Below are 23,118 nucleotides of genomic sequence, written 5' to 3'. Positions count from 1 at the left end.
GATCTTTATTATCGAATGATATGGGAGACAGTCAAAGCATCGGTTTCAGCATCAACAGAAGAAAAGTACGGACCGATCGCCAGGAGGAATGCATGGTTCCCTGGCCTTCATGGGACGGACGTTCGCAGTCCTCCTCCATCTAATCTAACCCTAACTCTTCTTCATATTGATGAATATAAGATTTGCACACATGATGAACCTGAACAATTGGCAGGCTGTCCATGTTGATTTGTTTTACTTTCATCAGTTCATTGGTAGGCTCAGAACATCATAATAGTACATCAATTGGAATGGTAATGTAACTGCATGATCCTCCATACTTGGTTAAAGCATCTGCAAGTTCATGTCCTTCCCTAAAGCAGTGTCTAATCTTATACTGGCAGTCTAAGGAGGGTACAACTTCCTTCCAAAATATTGACCACTAGTGAAGAGTTCATCTCTAAAATAATATTTGTGTAGATTGCTTTTACACATGTATAAAGCAAAAGATGCAACCTGTATGTTGTTAGAGAAAACTTGAAGTGGAACTGCAAAGGCAAAAATCAAATCCCCATTGTTAAATCCTTGGTGTTTTTTTGAAACTAAACTTTTGGAATGCTTGCTTCTCTTTGTATGTTTGTTTGCATCTAGCTACGTTTATGTAGTTACTCATACTGGTTTTTGATTCATTTTAATTTTTGCCCATTTGCTCTTGATTTGGTTTTAGGATTTCCCAAGCCCCCAATGGTGAGTTTATGAAAAAGGGGTTTGGGGGAGGGGGGGGGGGGTTCTAACTGATGAAAATGAATAGGGGTACTACAACGGATGTGGCTGGATAGATGAGCTTTGAAAATGAAGAAATTTCTCGCAAAAAGTTTGAATCGAAAATAGAAAGAATTGAGTAAATCAAAAATTAAAAGGAGGTTCATCGCCATTGCATGGTGGGAATCCAAATGAATGAAGTGACTGGATTTGGGGTACTGGGGGGTTCTAACTGATGAAAATGAATAGGGGTACTACAACGGATGTGGCTGGATAGATGAGCTTTGAAAATGAAGAAATTTCTCGCAAAAAGTTTGAATCGAAAATAGAAAGAATTGAGTAAATCAAAAATTAAAAGGAGGTTCATCGCCATTGCATGGTGGGAATCCAAATGAATGAAGTGACTGGATTTGGGGTACTATATTGTTGGGGGTTCTAACTGATGAAAATGAATAGGGGTACTACAACGGATGTGGCTGGATAGATGAGCTTTGAAAATGAAGAAATTTCTCGCAAAAAGTTTTGAATCGAAAATAGAAAGAATTGAGTAAATCAAAAATTAAAAGGAGGTTCATCGCCATTGCATGGTGGGAATCCAAATGAATGAAGTGACTGGATTTGGGGTACTATATTGTTACTCCAAAGTTAGCCGATAAAAAATAAAGAAAAAGGGTATATGCTGGACTAGTATAAAAATTATTTTGTCTGTAACTTCTAATGGAGCATATAAACAAAATTTTTTACATAGTTCAAGGTAAATTTCACATTATGTAAAATCATTTAGGGTCTGTTTGAAAAGTCATCCGGTAATTAGAATTGATGTAATTTACTAGGGTAGTAATTACACAGCCTAGTAATTACACAATATACTAATTACGACGATCTGTTTGTTGTCATAACATAATTACAGTGTAATTACAAGCGTACAGTTTGATTGCACAAGTGTAATTACACAATTATACAATATAGTAATGCATGTTTGATAAAATAAATTAATATTTATAAATCTAATGTCATAACGTTATTCAAATATTTGACAAAACTAATCTATCAATTCTAACTAAAAAATGAAAAACATGCAATGTGAAATAACAAAAGTTAATACTACTAAAACAAGTAAATTGGAATCATAAATATAATATAATTTTAAAATAAAAAAAATAATAATTTAACAACAAAATTCTAGTTGACATCTTCATTGTATGCCAAGTTTGTTAATGACTCATTATTTCTACTATTAAGAGCTGTAGTTTTACAAACTAGAATAATAACACAGTTACGCTAAATGAAAAAATTAAAACAAATAAGAAATAAAATATACGAGCAATTACATGGATTTACAAGAAGTAAAGGTAGAGAAATAAAAGATAAATAATGTACAAAAAAATATAGTTTAAAATTAAAATAAAAAATAAAAATAAAAATAAAAAGGAAAGAAATTAAAAAGTAACCTTGTAATTACATAGTATAATTACCATCAATTCTCACATCACCTTGAGAATTGGAGAGTGCAATTACACCTCTCCAATTACACCAAATTTCATGCTGACCAAGTAATTAATTGGCTAGACAAACATACCAAACTGTATAATTACACCCAAATCCAATTTTCATATGGCTTTCCAAACAGGGTCTTATGATGCCTAAATAAATAAAAAGTTGGAAGCAACTAAGCATAAATGTGTTTGGATTGACTTATTTTAAATATTTATTGGGTTTTAGGTACTTTTCTAGTTTTTGTGATGTTTGACAATGATAAAAAGTATTTAAAAATACTTATTTTTAGGCATAAAAAATACAAAAAACAAATCAAAGGTATTACCAACTTATGGCTTTTGGCTTTTAGCTTATAAGCTACTTTTTAAAAGTCAATCCAAACACCCTCTAGTCAAACTGGGGGTGTTTGTGTAAAATTGCCTTTTACAAGTTAGTTTGCAGCATTTCGGCATCTTGTTGGGTGTATAGATACACAAAAGTGAAATATTAAAGTCCCTAACGAAAATCTTATTCGAATTAGGGTTTTGATTACGACCTATATAAACTCTCTCTTTTCCCTAAAACCAGCCTTTCTCGTGAACACAAAGTGAGTCCTGCAGTTAGGGTTTTCATACAACGAAGCGCCGCCTCTCTCGCTTACAGCTTCTGAAGAAGAAAAATGGGTCACTCTAACATCTGGAATGCTCACCCTAAGAACTACGGCCCTGGGTCTCGTACCTGGTATTCTTATCTAAACCTTTCCTTTTAATCTTGTCTGTTGATAAATAAGCTGTTTACTGCAATCTTTTAATCTTGTCTGTTGTTTAAATTCTGACTCTGATGCGTTTTAGATACCGAGATATGAAAGTTTATGTTTTGAAATGGTTTCAATTCGAACTAGAATTAGAGTAGACCTAGCGGATACTCTTGTATTTCGTAGGCGATTTCTATCCCGGGTTTTGGGGGGGGGGGGGGTTAATTACATAATAATTTCTCCTCACATTTTGCTAAAGGCGTTAATTAACGTGTTATATGGTGGCTGGAAAGAAACACAACAACTGTAGGGAATAAAGGTATAGAGTTGTGTCTATGGTTCTGATGAATTTTTGTTGAGTGAAGTATGAAAAACAAAAAAAATCTTTTTACTGTTTTTTATGTACATACAATTATCATGTAGAATATATTGTGGACTGTGGTCATGCCTATGAAATGTGAAGTTACTAAGGTCTTTAGTGTAGAGGAATACATGTTTTATCCTGATGTTCTGGAGTTATGGTGTTGGGATGTTTGAATAGTTGGTGAAGGTTTGAGAGTTATTCTGCTAGTTATTGATGTTATGGCTTGCATTTGGTATGTGTCATGTTAAATATTGTTCAAATTAGCAATCTTTCTGCCGTTAAATGGTTCGATTTCAAATTTTTGTTGAGTATGATGTTAAATTTCACTATTAAATCTAATATTTGCTCAAACATTATGATCCCAATCTAAAAGGATATTACTGCCATTCAGTTCTTCTGTATGTTAACTTTAATGAGACCTCTGTTTGCTTGTCATTGCGAAGTATTTCTAATTACTATGTCATTGCAAAGTATATCTAATTAGTCTGTGGTGAAAGATATTCCATTTGTGATTTGGATAGATACCTTTAAGCTTGCCAGTATCATATTCCGTTCTACCATTATGTACAGTGTGGGTGACTTAGATGTGTAAAGTGATTATCATTGCTTGTTTTTGCCATATGTCTAGTAGTTGATCTGGAATTCTTTGTTTATGTTGCAGCCGTGTCTGTGGTAATCCTCATGCAATTATAAGAAAGTATGGACTCATGTGCTGCAGACAGTGCTTCCGCAGCAATGCCAAGGAAATTGGCTTCATCAAGGTAAAACAAATGAACTCTGTTTTCGAAGTTCAATTATACTTGCTTATTTGGATAGGAAACAAAATTTTTGCTTATTCTAGGTCAGATTGATATTCATTCTTTTAATTGGCAAGACATCTTAGCTTTAGTCTGTATTATCTTTAGTCCTAGTGTTGTCTGTTACTCTCTTTGTTCTATTTGAGGCTAATTGTTTTTCCCTTCAACTCTATTGCAGTACCGTTAAATCTTCAATATGAGCTTCTATGAGGACCTCTCTCGGAGTGTGGTGCTGATAGATGTCTGGAATGAGAGTTTTTTCCATTTTCATCTCCCTTCAGCTAAATGATGTAATGGGATAATTTTGATTTTATGTTAGCTTCTGAAAGTGAACCTTTGTGGGTGGATCTAAAGACTAGTACCTTTAATCTGAATATTTCTTCTATACTTTCCATTTTTATATTTTCGTCTACTTTTTCCTTTTGAAGTTTGTTTCTTCATCACTTTTTAGCAATCTGTCTCAGTAACAGACTTGGGATATCCGTGAACAGTTACCTTTATAGTCACTTTTCATAGCAAGTTATGTTGGCTATATGAATCTTTTGCCATGCTGTGATGCTGATGCATTGAAATTCATCCGACTCCTAACTAGTACAAAATACCAAGGGGCTTCTATCTAGTGTTCTGTAGGTTGGCCATTTCACTGATGTTCTCTTGCATTCGCTGTAACAAGTAGGTGTTTGACTAGACAAAAGAATGGTGTTTAATTGGGTGTGCATATTTGCACCAACACCATTGATATGGCTGGGTGTATATACAGTCACACCTCTTTACATCCTTTTATAACAATACTTACCTATAAAGTATTCGGAACCAATAGGCTGACATAGATAAGTTTGACAGGAAGCAGAATTGGCCTCCGAAAGGTATTGCACATTAAAATCTTTTTAAGTACAGCAAGGAGCCATGATGCCATACATGTAGCTGTCATCTTCAGACCTAGTCAAGAAGATAGACAAGGTTGGAATCTCTGATGTAAATCTACTGTGATTATAGATTTACATCCATGTTCATTGAACAAGTCACTGTTTAATTTTATCATGTAAAAACCATCAAACTCAACACTGTACCACAAAATCGAACTTCCCGGATAAACTGTTTTCTGGTACCAGATAGCTGATGTGGCATGCTAACTTGTCAAAACCACGTAAGTACCATAATTTTGTACAATAAACATCCACTTGGATGATCACTCAAGATATTTACCCTCTCGTCCGATTTGCATTGTTTCCAGTCAAAGTGTACTATCCAGTGAGTAAACTAGCAAGAAAATGAAGAGAAATGAAAGCCATAGCGAGGGTCCAACCACACCCTAATTAACATGATAGGGTTCATCCTGCACTCCATCAAAAAAAGTAGGGGCATTCTTCCAAAATAAAGAAGCGGACATTTATGATATTATTATCATACTTTATCAAAATCCTATATTGATAATCTTTCTCAGCTAGGGTTTTTCAAGCTTCAGCAGCTCAACCGTCCACCAGCAAATAGCCGGGTTACATTTTCTTAATTTCTATTTAATTACTCTGTAACTCGCCGAATTAAACTGGTTTATGTTAATTAATATGAAAAATGAAGTCTTATCTTCTGTAAATAAGTTTACTACTTGTGCAAGTGGTAAAGAGCACATCGTGTTGTGTGTGGCTTAGGAGTCACGAACTCGAATATTGCCTTATGTAAAAGGGTGTTTAAGTGGAGAATGGTAGAGAGGTGGACCCATTATCTATTGAGTTTCGAGCCTCCTGCCGCTCACTCTCCAGAATTTATCCGTTAGCAAACGTTTAGACAAACTGATACTTTGACTCAAAACTAAGGAAGACAAGGAAAGGATAGGAAAGTTAAAAAAGTTCCCTTTGCCTAATTTGGTTTAACTAATTTATTTGATAATCAAGAAATTCAAGAGAGCCGCGGTACATGATGTGAAAGTCTGTGATTGAAACGGAGGGAGTAGTTGGTTTTGATCTTTCAAAATGTTGTAATCCAATTGCTTAAATTATTTTTATGTAAATCTGTAACGACCCGGCCGGTTGTTTTGAGAATTAGAGCCCCGATCCCCTAATATCTACTTTTCCCACATTGTTTCTGCTTTTGTGATTTGCCGGAGTGATTGGTTATGGAATTCAGGGAGTTTTGGGACACTTAGTCCCTAGTTGTGAATCTAAGCCTTAGAAATTGGACCGTAGTCGGAACTGTATGAAGACGGATCCGGAATGGAATTTCGCCGACTCCGTTTGCTCCGTTGAGTGATTTTGAGCTTAGGAGCACGTCCAGAATGTGTTTTGGAGGTCTGTAGTAGATTTAGGCTTAAATTGACGAAAGTTAGTTTTTCAGCGATTTGGCCGATAGTGAAAATTTTGATATCGAGCTCGGAATAGAATTCTGAAAGTGGTTGTAGGTTCGTAGTGTCATTTGTGACCTATGTGTAAAATTTGAGGTCATTCGGACTAGATTTGACGTGGTTCGGCATCGTTTGTAGAATTTGGAAAAAAAATTCTAAATTCTTAGGCTTGAATCCGTGCTTAATTCATGATTTTGGTGTTGTTCTGAAGGCTCGACTAAGTTCGTATGGTGTTTTAGGATTGGTTGGTATGTTTGGTCGAGGTCCCGGGGGCCTCGGACGTATTTCGGATGCTTAACGGAATGAATTTGGACTTAGGAAAAATCTGGTGCCTTTACTAGTTATAGTGTTTCGCACCTGCGGTAGGGAGGCCGGAGGTACGCGAGCCACAAGTGCGGAGAGAGTGCGCAGATGCAGAACTAGTGGGGCTGGTGATAGAGCGCAGGTGCGCAAGTTTGACCGCACCTGCGAGCCCGCACGTGCGGAGCCTGGCTGCCTTAGTGAAATGCGCAGATGCGCCGATTTGGACCGCAGGTGCGAGAAATTTCCCACAGATGCGGTTTCAGCCTGGATAAGTGACCTTCGCACCTGCGATGATTTTTTCTGCAGGTGCGTGACCGCAGATGCGGCCCCATGAGCGCAGATGCGGCCCATGAGCACAAATGCGGAAATCGCTGGGTTGAAGAGGCAGATTCGAGGGTTCATTCCTCATTTTTTACCAATTTGAATTTTAGCTCGGGAGATGGCGATTTTGCAAGGGTTTTGAAGAGGAAATCAGTGGGTAACAATTCTTAACTCTAATTCGTGTATATTTCATTAATCCATTATTGTTTTCCTCGTCTAATTATGGAATTTGAGGATAGAAGTTTGGAAATGGGGGAAAAGGTTCCCCAATTAAAAATCTGAGATTTGAATGGGAATTTGACGTCGGATTTAGATAATTTTTGTTCGAGTGAGCTCGTGAGTGAATGGGTGTTCATAATTTATAATTTTTACTGGATTCCGAGACGTGGGCCCGAGGAGACTTTTTGGGCATTTTTCGTAATTTCATGCTTTAGCTTTGAATTAATATATAAATTAGTTACTTGTAGTTATATTTATATTATGCAATTAATTTGAATAGATTCGTGCCATTTGGAGTCGGATACTCGTGGCAAGAACGTGATATCGAGTTGATTTGAGCGGTTCGAGGTAAGTGACTTGCCTAACCTTGTGTTAGGGACTTTCCCCTTAGGATGTTTGATATTAATTGAGGTGTGGGCGCCGTGTACGTGAGGTGACGTGTACGTACACGAGCTACTTTTGCAAAAATCCCGTTTTTTCTTTCTAAATCATAAACTGTCTTTCCCTTATTAAATTGCACTAATACGTTTAATTGTTCAGCTTAGACTAGAGAAGCATGCTTACGTATTTTAACTGCCTATTTGACATTCTGTGCGCCATACTTAGTTAATTCCTTACTTTCCTTATCTGTGTTCTGTATAAACTGTATAACTTGATACCTTACCTGCCATTTCATCTTGCGTTGCATATTTAAATTGGGACTACGGGCGTATTCCGGGAGATCCCCCTGTCTTGCATATTTATTTTGGGACTACGGACGTATTTCGGGAGATCCCCCAGCACTGTATATTTACTTTGGGACTATGGACGTATTCCGGGAGATCCCCCAGCACTGCATATTTACTTTAGGACTACGAACGTATTCCGGGAGATCCCTCTATACTGTATATTTATTCGGAACTACGGGACGGTATCCCGGGAGATTCCCCATTGTGTTTACCTTGTTCTGAGTCGAGGGCTCCCTTAACTGTTAAATTTTCGAAAATTTCTTTAATTGTGTTACCGTAAATTTTACTTATATCTTTTACTGTTTAATTTATTATATTTACTCCGGTAGGGCCTTGACCTGACCTCGTCACTACTCGACCGAGGTTAGGCTTGGAACTTACTGGGTACCATTGTGGTGTACTCATGCTACTCTCTGCACATGTTTTTTTTTCCTGTGCAGATCCAGGTGCACTTTCTGAGCCGCACTATCAGTGAGCCGGGATAGTTTTGGAAACTTCAATTTATATCTGCCGCGTCCGCAGACCTCGGAGTCCCCTTCTACTCTTTCCCATGTCCATTATCTTATGTGTTTTTTCTTGTTAGACTCTGATGTATAGAGACACTAGATCTTTCCTTCTGTAGTTTGTGATTCATGTTGTTCCGGATTTTGGGATTTGTTGTGTATTATTGAATAGTTGGTTAAATTTATATTTTTATTTTATTATTTCGCAAAATGTTAGGCTTACCTAATTGTAGAGACTAAGTACCGTCACAATGTCACACGGAGGAGAAATTGGGTCGTGACAAGTTGGTATCAGAGCTCTAGCTTCATAGGTATGTGAGTCACAAACCGATTTATTAGAGTCTCGTGGATCGGTGCAGAGACGCCCGTACTTATCTTCGGGAGGCTATATAACTGTTAAGAACAATCATATTTCTTTGATCTCCTTGTCGTGCGAGTTATTGACATCAAAAATTCTAAAATTCTATTTTATTCTTTCTCACATATGGTGTGGACCCGTACCGGGAGGACCGACGATCAGGCACCCGAGTCCCCTGTCAGAGCCGTCAGAGGCCGGGGTCGGATTAGAGGACGACCACGTGGTGCAGCCCGAGCACCTGCGAGAGCTGTGTCAGAGGAGCCCCCAGCAGCTCCAGCTGGAGGGCCGGCATCGGAGATCCCTATTGCTACTCCAGCCCTCTAGGAGACTTTAGATCAGTTCATGAGCATGTTCAGCACTCTGACTCAGGCTGTACTATTTCCGATAGCTCCCGCTACATCTCAGGCCGGTGGAGGGGCACAGACTCCCGCAACCCGCACTCTTGAGCAGAGGGTCCAGGTTGATCAGGCCCTAGAGTATATTCTTATGCCCCCAGTGGCTCCGGTTCAACATGAGACCAGGGTAGCTGCTTCTGAGGCAGAGCAGCCCTGACTTGAGAGGTACAAGAAGTACCACCCACCTACTTTCAGCGGACTAGCTTCAGATGATGCACTGGGTTTTCTTGAGGAGTGTCATCGTATTCTCCGCATTATGGGAATTGTGGAGACGAGTGGGGTTTCTTTCACCTCTTTCCAACTGAGGGGATCGGCATATCGGTGGTGGCATGCCTTTGAGCTGAGTAGTCCGGACGAGGCAGCCTCACTCACTTGGACTCAGTTTTCAGAGATCTTCTTGCGTGAGTATGTTCCTTAGAGCCTCAGGGATGCTTGGCGCGCAGAGTTTAAGCAGTTGCGTCAGGGTGCTATGACTGTGTCGGAGTATGCAGTCCATTTCAGTGAGTTAGCTCTCCATGCACCGGCTCTGGTTGCTATAGTTAGAGAGAGGGTTCGTCGCTTCATTGAGGGACTCCACCCCAGTATTCGGACCAGTATGGCAAGGAAGTTGGAGATGAACATCACTTATCAACAGACAATGAGCATTGCTAGGAGAGTGGAGGGCATGTTCGCCCGGGACAGAGAAGAGAGGGAGGCCAAGAGGTCTCGAGAGACTGGTCATTACTCAGGAGCTCGTGCACCGGCAGCACGCTATGGTAGGGGTTTTGTGAGTCGCCCTGTTCATTCAGCTCTTCCTGCAGCCAACGGTGTTCCAACTCCTCATATACCTCAGGAGCCCTATTATGCACCGCTAGTATTCAGTGTGCCTCCTGCTCGAGGTGCTATTACCGTCCAGTCCAGCAGGCCATGTCCGAGTCAGTCTCAGCCGTCGTGTCCTCCGAGAGGTTGTTTTGAGTGTGGTGACACTCGTCACATGGTTAGAGATTGCCCTAGAGCCAGGAGGGGTGCACCTTCACAGACTTATTAGCCTCCACGTGCTCCACCGGGTCCTCCAGCCATTCTTCCAGCCCCAGCTGCCACCCCACCTTCTCAGCCAGCTCGAGGTGGAGGTCGGGGAGGTCGAGGTCGCCCTAGAGGGGGAGGCCAGGCCAGGTACTATGCCCTTCCAGCCCGTTCAGAGGCCGTTGCTTCAGATTCAGTCATCACAGGTATCGTCTCTATCTATCATAGGGATGCATCAATATTATTTGACCCAGGCTCTACGCATTCATATGTGTCTTCTTATTTTGCTCCATATTTGGGGATATCTCTGGATTCTTTGAGTATCCTTGTTTATGTATCTACTCCCATAGGAGATTCTCTCGTTGTGGACCGCGTATATCGGTCGTGTTTGATTGGTTTTGAGACCAAACCCGATTTGTTATTACTTAGTATGGTAGATTTTGATGTTATCTTGGGCATGGATTGGTTGTCGCCCCATTATGCTATTCTTGATTGTCATGCTAAGACCGTGATGCTGGCTATGCTAGTCTTGTCGAGATTAGAGTGGAGAGGTACCTTAGAATATACTCCCCGCAGGGTCATTTCATTTCTTAAGGCTCAGCGAATGGTTGAGAAGGGGTGTGATGCATATTTGGCCTATGTGAGAGATGTTAGTATTGATACCCCTACAATTGAGTCAGTTCCAGTAGTGAGGGATCTTCCTGATGTGTTTCCAGCTGATCTTCCGGGTATGCCGCCCGATAGAGATATTGATTTCGGCATTGATTTGTTGCCGGGCACTCAGCCCATATCGATTCCTCCTTACCGTATGGCTCCTCCTGAGTTGAAGGAGCAGTTGCAGGAGTTGCTTGATAAGGGTTTCATCAGGCCCAATGTATCACCTTGGGGTGCTCTGGTCTTATTTGTGAAGAAGAAGGATGGTTCTATGCGTATGTGTATTGATTATCGACAGTTGAACAAGGTTACATTGAAGAACAAGTATCCTTTGCCTCGCATTGATGATTTATTTGATCATTTACAGGGTGCCAGGGTATTTTCCAAGATTGACTTGCGTTCTGGCTATCATCAGTTGAAGATTCAGGAGTCGAACATCCCGAAGAATGTTTTCAGGACCAGATATGGTCACTATGAGTTTCTTGTCATGTCATTTGGGCTGACCAATGCCCCAACAGCCTTTATGCATTTGATGCACAGTGTGTTCCGGCCTTTTCTTGATTCCTTCTTCATTGTGTTTATACATCTTGGTATATTCCCGGTCTCGGGAAGATCATGAGCAGCACCTGAGGACTGTGCTTCAGACTTTGAGGGAGAAGAGGTTGTATGCAAAATTTTCTAAGTGTGAATTCTGGCTTGATTCAGTGGCATTTTTGAGATACATAGTGTCTTGTGATGGGATCAAGGTAGATCCGAAGAAGGTGGAGGCAGTGCAGAGTTGGCCTAGACTGTCATCAGCTACGGAGATTCGCAGTTTCCTTGGTTGGTATTACCGTCACTTTGTAGAGGGATTTTCATCCATTGTAGCACCTATGACCAGGCTGACCCAGAAGGGTGCTCCGTTCGGGTGGACCGAGGAGTGTGAGGAGAGCTTTCAGAAGCTCAAGACAGCTTTGACTACAACCCCAATATTAGTATTGCCTATAGGTTCGGGGTCCTACACTTCTATTGTGATGCCTCGAGGATTGGCCTTGGAGCGGTATTGATGCAGGGCGGTAGGGTGATTGCCTACGCATCTAGACAGTTGAAGGTGCATGAGAAGAATTATCCGGTCCATGATCTCGAGTTAGCAGCTATTGTTCACGCCCTGAAGATCTGCGTCATTATTTTCACTGTATTCCTTGTGAGATCTACACTGATCACTAGAGTTTGCAGCACTTGCTCAGGTAGAAGGGCCTTAATTTGCATCAGCGGAGATGGTTGGAGCTACTTAAAGACTATGATATCACTATATTGTACCACCTGGGGAAGGCCAATGTAGTGGACGACGCCTTGAGTCGCCGGGCAGAGAGTTTGGGGAGTTTGGCATATCTTCTAGCAGCTGAGAGGCCCTTAGCCTTGGATGTTCAGGCCTTAGCCAGCCAGTTCGTGAGATTGGATATTTCAGAGCCTAACCAGGTATTAGCTTGTGTGGTTGCTCGATCTTCTCTTTATGCCCATATCAGGGAGCGCTAGTATGATGATCCTCATCTTCTAGTTCTTCAGGATAAAGTTCGGCGAGGTGATGTCAGAGATGTGACTATTGGTGATAACAGTGTGATGAGGATGCATGGCCGGACCTGTGTGCCCAATGTAGATGGGTTTCGGGAGTTGATTCTCGAGGAGGCCCACAGCTGGCGGTACTCCATTCATCCCGGTGCCGCGAAGATGTACCAGGATTTGAGACAGCACTACTGGTGGAGGAGGATGAAGAAGGATATAGTTGGGTTTGTGGCCAAGTGTCTCAACTGTCAGCAGGTCAAGTATGAGCACCAGAGGCCGGGTGGATTACTTAAGAGGTTAGAGATCCCAGAGTGGAAGTGGGAGCGGATCACCATGGACTTTGTAGTTGGACTTCCACGGACTTTGAGAAAGTTCGATGCTATTTGGGTGATCGTGGATCGACTGACCGAGTCAGCTCATTTTATTCTAGCGTTGACCACTTATTCTTCTAAGAGGTTGGCTGAGATTTATATCAGAGAAATTGTCCGCCTTCATGGTATCCTAGTATCCATAATTTCAGACAGAGGTACGCAGTTCACATCACGGGTTTGGAGAGCCGTACAACAGGAGTTGGGTACTAGGGTGGAGCTGAGCACAACCTTTCACCCTCAGACGGACAGGCAGTCCGAGCGCACGATTCAGATTCTTGAGGATATGCTCCGTGCCTGTGTGATGGAGTTCGGAGGGTCATGGGACCAATACTTGCCACTTACAGAGTTTTCTTACAACAAAAATTACCAGTCCAGCATTCAGATGGCACCGTATGAGGCTTTGTATGGTAGGCGGTGCCGGTCCCCAGTGGGATGGTTTGAGCCGGGCGAGGCCTGATTGTTGGGTACATATTTGGTCTAGGATGCCCTGGATAATGTGAAGGTGATTCAGGAGACACTTCGCACAGCCCAGTCCAGGAAAAAGAGTTCTGCAGACCGGAAGGTTCATGATGTGGTATTTATGGTTGGTGAGCGGGTCTTGCTTCGAGTATCGCCTATGAAGGGTGTTATGAGATTCAGGAAGAAGGGCAAGATGAGCCCGAGGTTCATTGGTCCTTTTGAGATATTGCGGCGAGTTGGGAAGGTTGCTTATGAGCTTGCCTTGCCTCCCAGCCTAGCAGGAGTTCACCCGGTATTCCACGTGTCTATGCTCAGGAAGTATCACGGTGATCCGACTCATATATTGGATTTCAGCTCAGTCCAGTTAGACAAGGATCTATATTATGTTGAGGAGCCAATAGCCATTTTGGACAGGCAGGTTAGAAAGCTCAGATCAAAGAATATTGCTTCAGTAAAGGTCCAGTGGAGGGGTCAGCCGGTCGAGAAGGCGACTTGGGAGACCGATCAGGTTATGCGCAGCCAGTACCCTCATCTTTTCACAGTTTCAGGTATGTCTTTATACTCGTTCGAGGACGAACGATTGTTTTAATAGGGGAGGATGTAACGACCCGATCGGTCGTTTTGAGAATTAGAGCCCCGATCCCCTAATATCTGCTTTTCCCACATTGTTTTTGCTTTTGGGATTTGTCGGTGTGATTGATTATGAAATTCGGGGAGTTTTGGGATACTTAGTCCCTAGTTGTGAGTCTAAGCCTTAGAAATTAGACCGTAGTCGGAACTGTGTGAAGACGAATTCAGAATAGAATTTTGTCGACTCCGTTAGCTCCGTTGAGTGATTTTGAGCTTAGTAGCACGTCCGGAATTTATTTTGGAGGTTTGTAGTAGATTTAGGCTTGAATTAACGAAAGTTAGTTTTTCGACGATTTTGACCGATAATGAAAATTTTGATATCGAGGAATGGAATTCCGAAAGTGGCTGTAGGTTCGTAGTATCAATTGTGACCTGTATATAAAATTTGAGGTCATTCGGACTAGATTTGATGTGGTTCGACATCGTTTGTAGAATTTGAAAAAAAATTCTAAATTCTTAGACTTGAATATGTGCTTAATTCATGATTTTGGTATTGTTCGATGTGGTTTGAAGGCTCGACTAAGTTCGTATGGTGTTTTAGGATTGGTTGGTATATTTGGTCAAGGTCCCGGGGGCCTCGGGCATATTTCGGATGCTTAACGGAATGAATTTGGACTTAGAAAAAATCTGGTGCCTTTGCTGGTTCTGGTGTTTCGCACCTGCGGAAGGGAGGCCGCAGGTGCGCGAGCCACAAGTGCGAAGAGAGTGCATCTATATGAGGAACTGGTGGGGCTGGTGATGGAGTGCAAGTGCGCAAGTTTGACCGCACCTGCAAGCCCGCAGGTGCGAAGCGTGGGCGCAGGTGCGGAGCCTGGCTGCCTTAGTGAAATGCGCAGATACGCCGATTTGGACCGCATGTGCGAGGAATTTTCCGCAGATACGGCTCCAGCTTGGATAAGTGACCTTCGTATCTGCGATAATTTTTTTCGCAGGTGCGTGACCACAGATGCGGCCCCATGAGCGCAGGTGCAAAAATCGCTGGGTTGAAGTGGCAGATTCGAGGGTTCATTCCTCATTTTACACCAATTCGAATTTTAGCTCGGGAGAAGGCGATTTTGCAAGGGTTTTGAAGAGAAAATCAGTGGGTAACAATTCTTAACTCTAATTCGTGTATATTTCATTAATCCATTATTGTTTTCCTCGTCTAATTATGGAATTTGAGGGTAGAAGTTTGGAAATGGGGGAAAAGGTTCCCCAATTGAAAATCTGAGATTTAAATGGGAATTTGACGTCAGATTTAGATGATTTTTGTTTGAGTGAGGTCGTGAGTGAATGTGTGTTGATAATTTGTAATTTTTACCCGATTCCGAGGAGACTTTTTGGGTATTTTTCCTAATTTCACGCTTTAGCCTCGAATTAATTAGTTAAATTAGTTACTTGTAGTTATATTTACATTATGCAATTAATTTGAATAGATTCGGTCCATTTGGAGTAAGATACTCGTGGCAAGAACGTGACATCGAGTTGATTTGAGCGGTTTGAGGTAAGTGGCTTGCCTAACCTTATGTTGAGGATTTTTCCCTTAGGATGTTTGATATTAATTGAGGTGTGTGCGCCGTGTACGTAAGGTGACGAGTACGTACACAGACTATTATTGCAAAAATATCGTTTTTCCTTTCTAAATCATAAACTGTCTTTCCCTTATTAAATTGCACTAATACGTTTAATTGTTCAGCTTAGACTAGAGAAGCATGCTTACGTGTTTTAACTGCCTATCTGACATTCTGTGCGCCATGCTTAGTTAAGTCCCTACTTTCCTTATCTGTATCTTGTATAAATTGTATAACTCGATGCCTTACCTGCCATTTCATCTTGCATTGCATATTTAAATTGGGACTACGCACGTATTCCAGGAGATCCCCCTATCTTGCATATTTATTTTGGGACTACGGACGTATTCCGGGAGATCCTCCAGCACTGCCTATTTACTTTGGGACTACAGACGTATTCCGGGAGATCCCCCTGTACTGCATCTTCATTCGAAACTACAAGACGGTATCCCGGGAGATTCCCCATTGTGTTTACCTTGTTCTGAGCCGAGGGCTCCCTTAATTGTTGAATTTTCGAGAATTTCTTTAACTGTGTTACCGTAAATTTTACTTATATCTTTTAATATTTAATTTATTATATTTACTCTAGTAGGGCCTTGACCTGACCTCGTCACTACTCGATCGAGGTTAGGCTTGGCACTTAGTGGGTACCATTGTGGTGTACTCATGCTACTCTCTGCACATATTTTTTTTCATGTACAGATCCAGGTGCACCTTATCAGCCGCACTATCAGTGAGCCGGGACAGTTTTGGAAACTTCAAGGTATATCTGCCGCGTCCGCACTATCGGAGTCCCCTTCTACTCTTTCCCATATCCATTATCTTATGTATTTTTCCTTGTTAGACTCTGATGTATAGAGACACTAGATCTTTCCTTCTGTAGTTTGTGATCCACGATGTTTCAGGTTTTGGAATTTTTTGTGTATTTTTGAATAGCTGGTTAAATTTATATTTTTATTTTATTATTCCACAAAATGTTATGCTTACCTAATTGTAGAGATTAGATACCGTTACGACGTCACACAGAGAGAAAATTGGATCGTAAAAAAATCTAAAGTCAGAAATATAAGAATGGTATCTACTCCATGCTGAACATCTTTTTTGTGTTCCTTAGCGTTATCTGGTGCTATAAATTGATATTATTTTTTACTTTCTTGCAAAAATATTCTTTTTGTTTCTCAATAATTGCAGTATTACTTCTTACTAATGCACAGTCTTCCAAATTGTTTTAGGCATTCTTCCTTCTCGAGATTCTAACTAAGCTAACTTAAACAACATTCTAAAATATTTTTTGGTCAATTTGATATGAGGAGGGTAGGACTTTTCGTTATGTTTCTAAGTATCAAAACTTCAAATGGTGGAGAAGATTGAATTAGAGTATGTTTGACCCTGTTAAAAACTGCTTATTTTGATAAGTGTTTTTGTTCAAAAATACCTTTTGAAAAAGTACTTTTGCAAAATAGCAGTTTGTGTTTGGTCAATTCGTTTGAATAGTGCTTTTTACCACCTCATTGTGTTTGGCTAATCTTTTAAAATAACAGTTTTAAGTATCAAATTACGAAAAATGACAGTAATGTTTTAATTTATGATTAGTATTATTTAGAAAAGAAAAATAAATTTAAGCATTTATTATAAAAGAATTCAATTAAAATATAAATCGTAAAGTAAAATTAAAAATTCTAATCAATATAAAATATAGTTATTTCAAAGCAATAACATTGAGGGTTTGGTATTGCTTATTGTTTACGTGATAATTTAAATATGTAAAAATACATAATTCAATATAAATATAAAATCTACTCTTAGAAATAGGAGAAAGAGAATAAGAATATGATTAAAATAAAAAATAAAATAAAATGTGTAGTAGAAAAAAAAAAGAAAAAAAAAGTTAAATTAATGAGGGATAATTTGAAAAATATAAATTTATTGTAAGGTTATTTTTCTCTTGAATAAATTAATTTTCTGCTTATGCTTCTTGGAAGAAGATAAAATTTGTAGCTTTTCCTCAAAAGTAGAAAAACTGTTTCCACTGCTGCTCAAAAATATTTTTTTATTTTGGCCAACACCTTAAATTTTTCATAAAGTACTTTTTTGACAAAAAAATATATTTTTGACCTCCGAAAAGATTGGCCAAATAGGTTGTTAATCTAGTGAGAGTTAGCTTAAAAAAATTGTCAAATTGACTCTGGCTAAGTAGAATTACCAAACAAATTGGGACACACGGGTATCAGTGCATCATATCACGGAAATTTGGTAATAGGAAGTTTTAGTGTACAAATTAAAGTCTATTAGTACTAAAGTTTGTATCTTGGCTATATTAATCGTCATGGTTACTCATTATGCGTGAATAGAAATGCAAAGCCTTTTTTGAACAATGCGCTGGTTCTCTTGGAGGTCTTTTGATCTTGATATATATGTGGAACGTATTCGAAATTCATGCCAACAACTGAACATAACAGTCATAATTAGCTAAAACGCCACCATACAAATTAACTTATTAATTTGTTTTTAATCCATTCAGGGCATACGATAAATAATCACATTACTCGACAAGAAATACCCTTAGTTCATTAGTTTTGTTGAGTTTAAGTTAAAGATCGTGAGTTCAATTCTAACTAATCACAGTTTTTAACAATAGAAACTCTTGTAAATATTTGACAAAAATATGATCTAAATGTAGTTTGAACCTTTGACCACTTAGAGAAAAATTAGGAACTTAATCAATACTATATTAGCCAAAAAATATCTTTGATATGAGCAGGCCACGTGCTATCAGTAAAGTCCTCACAAAGATCGGCCTCGAGGTGAAGCAACCTCAAAGCAATGAAGGATGCGGTTGAAGAGTCAGCAAAGATCAAGGTCGCGAAGTCACTGCGGTTCAAGGCCGAGGTCAAGGTCGAGCATCTTAGACACAGTTATAACAACTAGTTCTAAGATAAGACACAAAAGAGAATATTCTAGTGGATATTCTCTGCACATGTACTGTTAGGGTGTCTAGGAACATGTTCCCTATAAAGAGAAAGATACACAGTGAAAGGAGATACGAGATATTCATTTGTAAAAACACACTTTGACTTTATAGAAAGAATCTGGTTCTATTGCAAGCATACAAAATAACCTTTTTGCTAAGATTCTTGTCCAACATTTCTACCGGATCCAAGAACAACCTAAGTGCTCAAAGGCTTATCAATCATTCATCACTGTGAGAAAGAATATCCACTCATCTCACCCATTTTCGAGTGACTCACACATTTTATTTACTTAAATGCAATTTATTGATATATATATTACTATTTAATGCCATACTCCATCTTTTTGGACCATTGAATGTTGTTATCATTACTTGTATTCATTTCCATCTAGACAAAATATACTAGTTGTTTTGTCTTGACACCGATAGCTTTATCTTTCAGATATTATTTTTAAAACTCTTTCTTCATATAAATCTCATTGGTTGAATCAAGATCGATATTTTTGGTCAAACAGTTTGACGCCGTTTATGGGGATTTCTTAGTTAATTTGTTAGTTTCCTTTAGATCAACAGCTAACGTGAGTCACTAACCTCACAAACCCCAAGATCTTTCTCTTTCTTTGCAAGTACAAAAACCTACATGGTAGGTAACCAAGGAGAGAGGGCTAAAGTAACAAGTGACTTTCCTAGCAACCTCATGAACGCTATCAACGAGAGCTGTGAGACATTAGGCGAGGACGTGACACCCTCAGCCTCCCCCAAGCGCAAGAGGTCATCCCTATTGTAGCATATCAAAACCAAATGGAAAAGGGTCCTGCACGTCCACAGATGAAGGAACGCCACCAGCCGTGAAAAAGTTCCTCAAAGCATGGCTAACTAATACGCTAGTGAGCGTGCTCAACAAGCCCACTCCATGCATGACTATAGAGACTGCAAGAACCTACGTAGTGCAATAAATAGACGAACAAGGTGACCGACCAGACCCTCTAACACCAGGTATAACTCACAATGCTACTAACAATGCAGGTGACAACGCCCTCGCCGCTGTTCTAAGGAAGGTGAAATAAATGGAGAATGAAAACAAAGTACTCAGGGATCAAATGAAAGAACATCAAGAACAAGTCGACAAGATACCAGGCGCTCCTAAGCTATTTCCAAAGAGGGACGCTGGTAGGTTCGTGGAGCATCCATACAACGAAGAAGCAGCCCCGCATGCCATACCAAAGACATTCAAAATGCTGCCCTACCTCAGGATATACGACGGCACGACCGATCCAGAAGATCATGTGACTCATTATGTCACCACCGTGAAAGGCAACAACCTCACCGGGGAACAAGCATCCTATATTTTGTTAAAGAAGTTTGGCGAAACCCTCACGAGAGAGGCATAAACATGGTACTCACAACTACCAGCCCGCTCCATAGAAACCTTCGAGGAAATGGCCGATAAGTTCGTAATGGCGCATGCCGAAGTTAAGAAGGCCGAAATAAGAGTAAACGACATATTCTCCATCAAGCAGTACTTGGGAGAGGGATTGAGGGACTTCCTTTCCCGATTCTACATGGTAAGGATGACCTTGTTGAACGTGTCTGAGGGATAGAGGTTGCGACTTTTCAAAACGGGTTGAGTAGAGAGATTGTTCGAGAGCAACTAGAGAACTGCTAAGCCGACTGATGAAATATCCCCCAACCACTTGGGACGAGATCCATAACTCTTACTGTACCGAAGTCCAAGCAAATGAGGACGACCTCAACGGATCAACCCATCGACTCATCTCGGTACAAGCTGAGTCCAGAAAAGAATGAAGAGATAACATCATAAGGGACCACCCCGTCTCACGACCCAACAGAGATTGACACTAGCCATATGTTAGGGCCCCCGCCCCACCTTTCCTCCATTTTGAAGAAGGCCTGTCTAGGCTGAGGACAAGGACTTACTGGAATGAGAGAGGTATGCCCCTTTATTATCTGCTCACAATTTTTGTGTCTCACCTATAGAAATAGTCTATGCTTTGGAGAAACTCGGAACGAAGGTAAAGGGGCCGCCAAAGATGAGGTTCGATCCGAGCACCAGAAAATTCGATGCCCTATGTGAGTTCCATCAAGAGCATAGACATAATACAGAAGATTGCATCGCCCTCGGGCAAGAATTTGTAAACGTGTTACGATAGGGACACCTCAAGGAGCTGTTGAGCGACAAGGAGAAAAATAACTTCGTAAGTGGATGAGAACACCAAGGCCCGCCAAAGCCGCCATCACCAGCTCGAACTATCAACATGATCATCAGCGGCAACGACGTCGCCTCCATCAACGACGTTAAATTCACCACCACCCACAAACTCAAACAATCTATCATCCTAGAACGGTATGACGAACTTGAAGAAAGTATCATCTTCAACGAGTCAGATGCCGACGATTTGACTTTCCCTCATAATGACGGCCTCGTCATTACTTTGTGCATTTTAGATACTGATGCCAAACATATCATGGTAGATGACAGAAGTGGATCGTGTATTATTCATCCCCGAGTTCTCACTCAATTGAGACTCGAGGATAAGGTAGTGCCACGCTGTATCACACTAACCAATTTTAGTAATGCAGTTGAGCGGACATCAGGAGAAATTACACTCTCTGTCTTTGCCGACGGCATAACGCTGGAGATAATATTTCACATCATGGACCAGGCCACCGCATACAATGCCATAATAGGACGATTATTGATACATCCCATGAGAGCCATCCCCTCCAACCTATACCAAGTAATTAAATTCCCAATACCTTAGGGGATATTCAACATACGCGGAGAACAACGCATGTCTCGAAAGTGCTACCGCATTGCCTTAGACAGCACGACAACCGAACAGAAAAAGATAAGGAAAATGAGGTATAACAATCACAACGCCAAGGTCGATACAAAAAGAGACCAAGGACGTCATCATGGATCCCGAAATGGTCGAAGCCGCGAACTCGACCGTAGAGGACCTCGACCCCATTCAATTAGATCCCAGTGACTGTAGCAAAAAGGCCTACATCGGCTGCAAACTCCGAGTACTAGGTTAATTCAGTTAATTCTTAATAACTAATATAGATTTGTTTGCCTTCATCCATGCAGCTATGCCAGGCATCCCCAAAGAGATCGCCACACACAAATTAAACGTCGACCCGCTCTACCCCTCGGTAAGGCAGGTCTGACGTAAGTTCAATCCCGCCTTCGATGATGCCGTCCACGAGGAGGTAGAAAAACTATTAGAAAATGGCTCCATCAGGGAATCCAAGTACCCCAAATGTATCACCAACGTGGTGATGGTCAAAAAGAAAAATGAAAAATGGCGGATATGCGTGGATTTCACGGATTTGAACAAAGCATGTCCGAAGGATTTGTTCCCGTTACCATATTTTGATCAACTCATCGACGCAATAGCTGGACATGAGTTGTTGAGTTTTTTGGACACGTACTCATGATATAACAAGATACTCATGGAAGAAGAAAAATGGGAGAAAATCATATTCATCACACACCGAGGAACATATTATTGTAGGGTCATGCCATTTGGGCTGAAAAACGCAGGGGTTATATATCAAAGATTGGTCATAAAGATGTTTAAAGATCAGCTCGGTAAGACCATAAAAGTATATGTCGATGACATGCTGGTCAAATCTATAAATGCATAGGACCATATCGACCATTTGAAGGAAGATTTTGATATACTGAAACGATATAGAATGAAACTAAACCCTGAAAAATGCACATTTGGCGTAGCCTCTGTTAGGTTATTGGGCTTCTTAGTATCACAATGGAGGATCGAGGTCAACCCATACCAAATCAAATCCATTGAAGGGATACCGGAGCTCTTAACTACCAAGAAGCAAGTCCAAAGGTTGACCGGTCGAATCGCCGCCTTATCAAGGTTCATCTCACGGTCGTTTGACAAATGTCACCAATTTTTCGGTGTGCTCAAAAAGGACAACGGCCTCATGTAGACACCCGAGTGCGCACAGGCTCTGCAAGAACTGAAGGCATATATTTCATCGCCACCTCTGCTCTCAAAGCCCGAAACTAGGGAACATCTCTTCGTCTACCTTACCGTCTCTGAAGTAACAGTAAGTGCAGTCCTTATTCGAGAAGCCAAAGGTACACAATCTCCCATTTATTACATTAGCTAAATGCTCGTCGATGCCGAGACGAGGTACCCGCACCTCGAGAAACTGGCCTTGGCACTATTCATAACTTCACGAAAGCTTAAACCTTATTTTCAGTGCTGCCCTATCTCGGTTGTTACCACCTTTCCCCTGAGAGGCATCTTACATACACCCAAGCTATCTGGAAGGCTGGCTAAGTGGGCTATCGAGCTAAGTGAACACGATATCAGGTATCAGCCGCGAACGGCAATAAAGTCGCAAGTGCTCGCCGACTTTGTCGCAGACTTCAGTGCAAAATAATGCCTGAAGTCGAGAAGGAAGCCATCCAAGCTTCTTTCTAAACACAAGACCTATGGGTCCTGTACACCAACAACACATCCAATGCCTATGGATCGGTACTGGAACTCGTACTCGAGGTCCCTACCAGCAAAGTAATTCGTCAGTCCATAAGATGCCCAGATATGACTAACAAGGAGGCTGAGTATGAGGCCATAATTGTAGG

General features: G+C 40.8%; 1 protein-coding gene across 1 annotated transcript; it reads left to right on the top strand.

Moving 5' to 3' along the window:
• The first annotated feature begins 2,795 nt into the window (after positions 1-2,795).
• LOC104088924 (small ribosomal subunit protein uS14z/uS14y/uS14x) lies at positions 2,796-4,532 on the top strand. Its single transcript, XM_009593692.4, has 3 exons — positions 2,796-2,958; positions 3,997-4,096; positions 4,311-4,532. Exons 1-3 carry the CDS (start codon positions 2,897-2,899, stop codon positions 4,317-4,319), a joined length of 171 nt encoding a protein of 56 aa, XP_009591987.1. The 5' UTR covers positions 2,796-2,896; the 3' UTR covers positions 4,320-4,532.
• Positions 4,533-23,118: the final 18,586 nt, after the last annotated feature.

Source organism: Nicotiana tomentosiformis, chromosome 6, assembly GCF_000390325.3.
Source record: "Nicotiana tomentosiformis chromosome 6, ASM39032v3, whole genome shotgun sequence".
Classification (NCBI taxonomy): domain Eukaryota; kingdom Viridiplantae; phylum Streptophyta; class Magnoliopsida; order Solanales; family Solanaceae; genus Nicotiana; species Nicotiana tomentosiformis.
This window is presented reverse-complemented; position numbering and strand designations above follow the sequence as displayed.

Bases quoted from the DNA above. Each gene is read 5' to 3' on its own strand.
- LOC104088924 (XM_009593692.4), top strand. From the start codon at position 2,897: ATGGGTCACTCTAACATCTGGAATGCTCACCCTAAGAACTACGGCCCT. The intron at 2,959-3,996 runs GTATTCTTATCT...TTTATGTTGCAG, and splicing joins GGCCCTGGGTCTCGTACCTG to CCGTGTCTGTGGTAATCCTC.